The following is an 8,351-nucleotide window of genomic DNA, read 5'->3' on the forward strand; positions in this document are numbered from 1 at the left end:
ACGATTTTGTATTTTCAGGGATACAGATTATAGGGTATCATAAAATTAATTAAATTTGTTGAACAACACTGTAAACTGGAGATGTGTACATCTGGGAAGCTCTCGGGAAGTCACTGTCGCATGACCAGGTGACGGAAAACTTATGCGTCCGAGAGGCAAGTCAGGAATCAACTGTAAACTCGCAGGTAACTAAAATTAAATAGAAGCATGAGCTAATGTCAGTTTCAGCAAGAGCAAACATAACGCGTATTAAACATAATATATTAGGACCGCATTAACTGAGTGTTACGGCGAGCTAATTATAGTTTTTGACTATTTGAGGAAAGTTGTGGTTGACGTTAGCAAGGCCAGCTAGCAAGTGAATGCTAAAATGTAGCTAGCTGTTAACAGAGGGTCCCACTTGTTGCTGCATTACAGTTGAGTTTGAGACGTTAAACGGCAACTTTGTCTAACTCGTTGCTTCTTTAAACGTTTGTTTTTTCAGCAGTAATGTCTGGAGCAGAGTAAAAACATACCACGCACTTATTTGCTTTGACTAAACACATCGGAGCAATAACAGCTGTTTTCGACTTCAGACATAAAAGTTTAAACCTCGATAAGTGAGGTATGGCAACGTGTTGTGATTAAAAGACTGTTATATCACTGATTCTGATTATCTATTTTTTTTGCCTACATAGGTTTTGAGCCTTGTGCTGGCAATGGGGGACATGAAGACCCCAGACTTCGATGATTTGCTGGCAGCTTTTGATATTCCTGACATTGATGCCAAAGAAGCCATCCAGTCAAGTCCAGAGGAGGAACGGGACGAGGTGGGGACTAATGCAGATGGGAGAGAGAGTGGGTCTCCCTCATGCTTTCCCTGCTCTCCCAGCTCGCACAGTGACCGCCCTGTGGTCAGTGTTATTGTGAAGAACACAGTGCGGTCTGAGTCTTTTGAAGAGGAGGAGAAGTCTGTCAGGGATAAAACACACAATCCTTCAAGCAGTGACTTAGTGCCTCAAGTTCAGGTCAAGTTGGGTGACCTCACCTCACAGCTTGTTCCCAAACTGCCTGCTGGTGCTACCGTGGAGCAGCAGCTTGCAAATGGCTTTGAGAGATCTGTCCCCAGGGATCATGGAGCGTGCAACACACAGCCATGGTCCATGCATTCACCACTGAGGTCCACACTGAATGATAATGAGGGTGACAGCGATAAAGAAGCTGAGGTTGGATCAATCCAGCATACAACTGATGTCATGAACAGTTTGAAGCCCCTCCTCTTTCCCCAGTCTCCGACCAGTGCCAGTCCAAACTCCTTAACTACTCCCTCTGTGCACTCTGTCAGCCTTCACCTTTCTCCATGCTCCCCTCAGAAAGAAGAAGCTTGTCCCCATGGTAGCTCATCATCCTCCCCTTTACCACAAAATGGGAGTATTAAAGCTGGAATTAAGCATGTTATGCACTCAGATGAGGATGACTCAGAACCAGACTTAGAAAGTCCACTAGTGATCCAAGAGAGCCCAGACTCTCTGATGTCCTCCTCTCCCAAATTTAAACTACAGTCTGAGCTGTTGGGGTCTCCTGAAACCACCTCTTATGACATTTCTCATCCTCCTCATCTCTCCTTTTCTCTGGCATCTGCAAAACCTAAACCCCCTCTTGGGGATGAGGAGCAACCTACCACCCCCAGTACTCCCTCTGCAGCTCCTCGGCCACAGAGCCCCAAGGACTGCCTCTCCTCTGTCAGCAAGGGCTCTGCATCAGTCCAAGAAGAGAAATACCCAGAACATGTGATTGATGAGAGGGACTCACCTGAGAGCCCGCCGCCCAGTGAGACAGGTCTTGTGGTCCCCAACAGAAGCAGCGGCCCTGATTTGGTCAAGAAACCAGGTCTAGCAGCGAACCACAAGGACCTTGATCACCAAGAGGAGCTCATGGAAAGTGAGCTTATCAGAGAAGACAGGCCAGGTGACACTGAGGAGCTGAGTGAAAAGATGGCTAGAGATGGAGGAAATTTAAACGAGGAGAACAGCAGTGCTGGCACAGCATCTGAGGATACTGTGTCTGCTAGTGCTGCAGAGACAGATTCATCTCCATTGCGCCCCCTCAAAGTTAAAATCAAAATGTCTACAGGCAGCATTACAAGAACCGTGACTGGAGTGGCACCTAAAAGAAGTGCAAGGGGCACTTCCAGGGCTGTGGATAGTTCAAAACCTTCACCAGAAAATCACAACACAAAACCCAAGAGGGAGCTATCACAGCAGTCTCAGTTGCCTGCAGTAGCTATGCTCCAGGATGCTCGTGCTGCAACACCGGAAGGTCCCAGTACAGTTAAACAGAAAACTGCAGTGGACGCCAAACCTAAAGTGTCCCCCACAGCTGTCAGCATCACGAAAACAGCGAGCCTGCCCTCCGTCTCCGTCTCCTCCCCCAGAGTCAGCCCAGCTGGGATCAACCTGCGCAGCCTGGGCCAGAAGACTCTCAACAGTGGGATGATACTTCCCGCACCTTCACCTCTGCTCCCTCAAAGTGGCAGCAGACCAGCATCCATAGTCAACAGCACTGGGGCAATTATATCCAAGAGTCAGACCAACCTGGTAGAAGCTTTCAACAAAATTCTCAACAACAAGAACTTGCTGCCCAGTTATAAACCAGACCTGAGCTCACCTCTTCCTGCAGAGTGGGGCATTCCTCTGCCTGCACAGGTAAGCTGTCATTGTCTATAGTGCTGGAATGATCAGTCAATTAATCAGTTAGTCGATCAGCATAAAAATTTGTCAGCACCCACATTGATAATCAATAAATCGTTTGGAATATTGTTCAGACAAAACAAGCAATTTGAATATGTCACCTTGGGCTCTGGGAAATTGTGATGGACATTTTCACGGTTTTCTCACATTTAAAAGACAACAACAAACTGATTAATCAAGAAAATAATCACAAGTTTAATTGGTGCCTGTTTGTATTGTTAATTGTAATTTCAACAAGCTCACAACATTGTTTTACATTTCTCTATTTTATATTAATTTATCAGTAACTAATAGCATGAATGTTTGATCCCCTGCAGGGTTACCGCTGTTTGGAGTGTGGCGATGCTTTTGCCCTGGAGCAGAGTTTGGCACGACACTACGATCGGCGCTCACTGAGGATTGAAGTGACGTGCAATCACTGCGCCAAGCGCTTGGCCTTCTTCAACAAGTGTAGCCTGCTTTTACACGCCAGAGAGCACAAGGAGAGAGGCCTGATCATGCAATGTTCACACCTGGTCATGAAACCTGTTCCTGTGGAGCAGATGATTGGCCAACAGGAACCCACTGCAATTGGTTAGTCAGAATTGTTTCTGTCTCTAAGTCAGCTTGATTGTTTATTTGTTTATTCATTTATTGTTAGTGTGTGATTCATGTATGTGATCCTTTTTGTATATTCCTCCTTGATTCCCCAGGTGTGCTCTCCCCATCTCTCCTGTCGTCCTCTTCAAAACCGTCATTATCCTCTGTAGGGCCGGTCACCCCAAACCCAACACCCCAGTCACATCAAGCAGCACCTAACAAGAAAGCGGAAGAAGTGCAGTACATGAATAATAAATGTCCTGAGTGTCTGGCTCAGTTTAGCAACAAAAAGGAGGTGGCTGAGCACTTTCAGGAAATCAAACCAGCACACACTACTGTAAGTCTTGTTTTTGTGTATGTGGAAAAAAAAAAAGAGCGAGAAATTTCATTTGTTTTCTCATGATATGCAAAATGAACTCAAAGCTTATTCCTTCCTTGGGTCCCTACCTTTTTCCTCTGTTGTCCTACAGCCATGCACAGAGTGTTCTCCTCCCATGCTCCTGCCCAACAGCTGCAGTACAGCAGCTCATCAACGCATACACCAAGGCTGTCCACCACATGTGTGCCCAGAGTGTGGGGGCACGGCCAAGCAGCCACTATTTCAAACACATCTGTACGAAACCTGTTTGCACTTTGCCCGCCGCATCGGATACAGGTGCGACGTCTCCCCATATGGTTAATCTATTAAACTGATGTTTATCTGATGTACCATCATGTTTCTCTCCTTTCTCTGTCTTTTCACATTTCACTTGCTCTCTCCGCAGATGTTCCAGTTGCCTGGTGGTGTTTGGAGGGCTGAACTCAGTGAAGTCTCACATCCAACAGGCTCACTGTGATATGTTCCACAAATGCCCCAGCTGTCCCATGGCTTTCAAATCCGCCCCAAGCATACAGAACCACATCGCTGCCCAACATCCGAAGCTCACTGAAGGACAGGCAATGTACTGCATACACACAAACCCAAACAAATTTTACCAACCCAAACAGCGGTGTCTTTTTCCATGGAATTAAATTTCTCTCTTAGAATGAATTGACCCAGTTTTTATTCCTTTACAGGTTGATCTATAAGTGTGTCATGTGTGACACTGTTTTTACCCACAAGCCCCTGCTGTACGTCCACTTTGACACTCATTTAATCAATCAGAAGGTGCATGTGTTTAAATGCCCGGAATGCACCAAGCTGTTTTCTCAGAGGAACTCTCTGCTGGACCATTTTAAGGTATATTTATGTTTATGTACTTGGTCTTATATACCTAATTAAAAAAAAAAAGAAAGAAAAAAAAGTCAGCCTTAAAACTTCCCAACTTACTGTTTTTTTTTGCCCTGTTCCCTCTGTTCCTAAGACCCACAAGACTCGCACGTTAAAACAAGAGTTGCCTTCACCTCCAGCTGCTTCCTCTCGTTCACGGCCTTCGGTGAAGTTAGAGAGCTCAGATGAGGAGGAATGGATGGATAAAGATAAAGAAGAGAAAGTGAAAACAGAGAGGATGAAGACCCCCTCAGGGTGGAAGTGTGCGCCATGCCATGCACGTTACACAGACCGGGAAGACTACATTACCCATATGGCTGAACAGCATGGCAAGGTAATTTGACTGAATTCATTTTGTTTTCAAATGCATGTATAAATCATCAGATGTATTCATAGACATGTATGTGCCTGTGTTGTGTAGAATCTGAAGAAATTTCCTTGTAACAAATGTGAGAGCTCCTTCACCACGACTTCCAGTCTGCGACGTCACATCAGAGACAAACATAAAGTCATGAATCGTGGCATCCGCTGCCAGTGAGTATCCCACATCCTGTATGAAACTGTTATCAAGAGGGCTGTTGTTGTAAAAATTCAAACTCTTAAAGAATTGCTTTCAGAGATCTACAACTAACTCTATGAAGCTTACTGTTAAAAGCAGAATATGATTAGACTTTCCTTGCATTTGTCTAATTGGGAGTTTTAAAAATAGTTTTAAATATCAAATAAATAACTCCTTTACTTCCTATATAATTTCGCCTGGGGTGAGACACACTTAAATCAGAAATTGTGTATATCTGTGTGTGTGTGTGTTTGTGAATGTGCGTATGTAGGTTGTGTACTGAGGGTAAGAAAATGTTCAGCAGCAGAGCGATGCTGGAGAAGCATGTTCAGCTGAGACACAACATGGACAATGGGAGCCAGGACACACTGATGGTAAGCCACTCTTGTATTTTTTTTAATTTATTTTTCAAAGTCAGACATGAAGAGCTTTTTACCAAGATATAGCGATTGTCTTGATTTCCTTTGGTCACAGAGAGGCGTAGATGAGGCAGACAGCTCCTCAGAACAGGATGGTTGTTTGGGGGCTCGTCGGAGACGGAGAGGAGTTGTGAAAATGGAGCATGATGAAGAGTCCACAGATGGGATGAGTCCTGGGAAGAAGTTGCGGCCCTCCTCTGCACCTGCTCCATACGTGATTCCCGACTCTGGGTTTCGCTGTGCCCCCTGTGGCTTCACCACAGAGGACAAGACATCATTCCTGGAGCACATTAGCCAGCACAGGCGAGGAGGGACAGAGGGCGGTGGTCTGCAGTGTCTACAGTGCGGCGCCTGCTTCACCTCCACCTCCTCCCTATCACGCCATCGCTTCATCACCCACAAAGTGAGAGATTCATTCACTGACAACCAGCAAGCCCTCAGCATTCACCCAGCACCTTCCCATGGTAACACCAAGAACCATGACGATAAGAGGTCTCTGGATTGTTCTGCACCAGCATCACCCTCCTCTCAACCCTCCATAGCTCAGGGGAAGGACGAGGAGGGCACACTGGCCTGTAAGGTGTGCGGTAAACATTTTGAAAAGGCAACAGATCTGAATACACACTTCAGAACTCACGGTATGGCTTTTATCAACGCAAGGAACGCAGGAAAAACTAGCTAAGATGGCAGATACAAGGGGGAAGATCAGTGTCAGTAGGTGATATAATTTGCAAGTGCCTTTTGTACCGTCAACTTCTCATTGAAGTGTGGGTTAGTTCTCCTATGCACCAAATATGTAACCAAAGATGGCTAGAGTTTTTATGTGAATAGATTGTAAAACAGTCAAATGTGATTCTCACTGGTGGAGACCAGCCTTAACCTTCAGACATTCAGGTTCTAATGTTGCATTTCTGTGTTCAGTAGTGATACTAATGACATTAGAGCTCCTTCCCCGTCAGTGGACAGTTAGTCTGACTAGTTCACTGCTTTGACCACATTCACATGACAGTGTGCCAGTAGAGAACTGTGAATGTTACAACCAAATCCTGCTGTGATCATGACAGCTGTTCAGTGAATGTTGATAGACAGCGATGGAATGTGTCTTTGATTTCAATACTTTCATCCTACTGAGGAGATTGTTGAATGCCAACCCAGGTGCTTTTCTGCAAAGTCATTATTTTTTTTAAACATATTTTTGTGGAATCATTACGGTGGTTTAAAATATGTTAGCTCAGTAAGTATCAAGTGTGTATACTTTTAACTCATTGCCAGCCATTTTCCAGAGCATACAGTAACAATTTAGATTGAGTTCCTTTAAAGTCAGCTTTTGACTTCCATGCGTTTTAGTGTGTTTATGATATACGTAAGATAGGTAATCAAATTACCTCTATATACTAACACGAAGAGGGAATTTTGTACTATAAAGACTGTAACTTTAGAAGACACGAACTTAATTAGTCCCACTCAGACTACTGAAACTTTTATTTGCTTCAGCTGGACTTTGGAATATATTTTTGCACGGAACAAGAACTCTAACGACTGTAATCACTGTCAAGAAACTATGTCAGGAAGGGATCTCTTCACTGCCTGCATGGACAGGAGGAACAATTACAGTGACCAATAACTCTTGCAATGCACATTAGCGGCACAGTACAGTACTGCACTGAAATGAATGTGGACCAATAACTCTCTGGAAGATAGGAATTTACTTTAATTATGATTTGGAAAATGGTCAGCAATGATCTGACATCTACACACTTTGTAGTTATTGGCCTAAATCTTTCAAAACCATTGAAATTTAAGTTTAATATCTTTTTAAATGGAATGTACTGTATTTACATCAGATTAACTGATTTATTCCTTCTCTGTGAGCAAGAGATGGAAGTAAAATGATGTATTCTGGCTTCTTGGTATGCGGGCAAATGTTTCTCTAAAACTTGCTTTATGAGATTACTGTAAACATGTGATTATGTCTGTTTGTTATGCTTTCCTAGGAACATGAGGGCATGTTGGACCTTTTATTTGACGAGTATTTCTTCAGTCTTTGGCACTGCTAAATAAAATAAAAAAACAGACTTAAACTGTGGTAAAGGAGCTGAATAAAATCAGATACATCAGATCACATACATGAAACTTGACTGAACCCGAAAAGTCAGAACTGTTAAACAAAACTGTTGCATGATATAAAAGGTCTGAGTGGAGAAACAAGTGTTGAAAATTCAGTAGAGATACTGTATAATATGGGTTCTTAAACAATTTTGAGTGCTGTGTTTTGATTTAATTCTTTGTTTAGTGGCACCTTTTTTTTTTTTTTAGCTGTTAATGTCACGTCTTACAGGACGTAACACTGGTGGTTGACGGCTGGTTCACTGAAATATCTCAGACCACAGAATCCATAGACTGAGCTAATATCCATGCATTAATACCACTGAGTTTAAAAAAAAAAGAAGAACTATCCCTTTAATGTGCTGTGGTCATCAGTGACCTGTGTGCTCTTGTGTTTACTTGCTCAGGAGATTATCCAATACTTTAGCACATATTGTCCTATTTAACTTTTTCAGTTTTTGCATTGACAAGACCATTTCTAACCAAATGTTTATTAAAAAAAAAAACTGAATAAAAAACTGGCACATTGTTTTGTTTTACCTTGTTTTTTGTTTCCAAATAGCATTTCAACAGTAATTAAATATGTTAATAATCTTTATTGTTTTGAATCATTTTGTCATCCTCCATTTTGTCAGTACAGTGTCAAATATCCAAATAGTGAGATCTTAAGACATCCTATATAGAGGACATCAGACTGACAAACATTAAAT

General features: G+C 43.0%; 1 protein-coding gene across 1 annotated transcript; it reads left to right on the forward strand.

Annotated features, from left to right (window-relative positions):
• Positions 1-97: 97 nt before the first annotated feature.
• znf687a (zinc finger protein 687a) lies at positions 98-8,147 on the forward strand. The gene is made up of 11 exons (XM_040118150.1): positions 98-185; positions 678-2,684; positions 3,047-3,302; positions 3,422-3,645; positions 3,779-3,963; positions 4,073-4,249; positions 4,365-4,527; positions 4,652-4,891; positions 4,979-5,091; positions 5,388-5,490; positions 5,591-8,147. The coding sequence occupies exons 2-11, from the start codon at positions 699-701 to the stop codon at positions 6,215-6,217; spliced, it is 4,074 nt and encodes a 1,357-aa protein (XP_039974084.1). The 5' UTR covers positions 98-185; positions 678-698; the 3' UTR covers positions 6,218-8,147.
• The last annotated feature ends 204 nt before the right edge of the window (positions 8,148-8,351 follow it).

Source organism: Xiphias gladius, chromosome 22, assembly GCF_016859285.1.
Source record: "Xiphias gladius isolate SHS-SW01 ecotype Sanya breed wild chromosome 22, ASM1685928v1, whole genome shotgun sequence".
In the NCBI taxonomy this organism is placed as follows: domain Eukaryota; kingdom Metazoa; phylum Chordata; class Actinopteri; order Istiophoriformes; family Xiphiidae; genus Xiphias; species Xiphias gladius.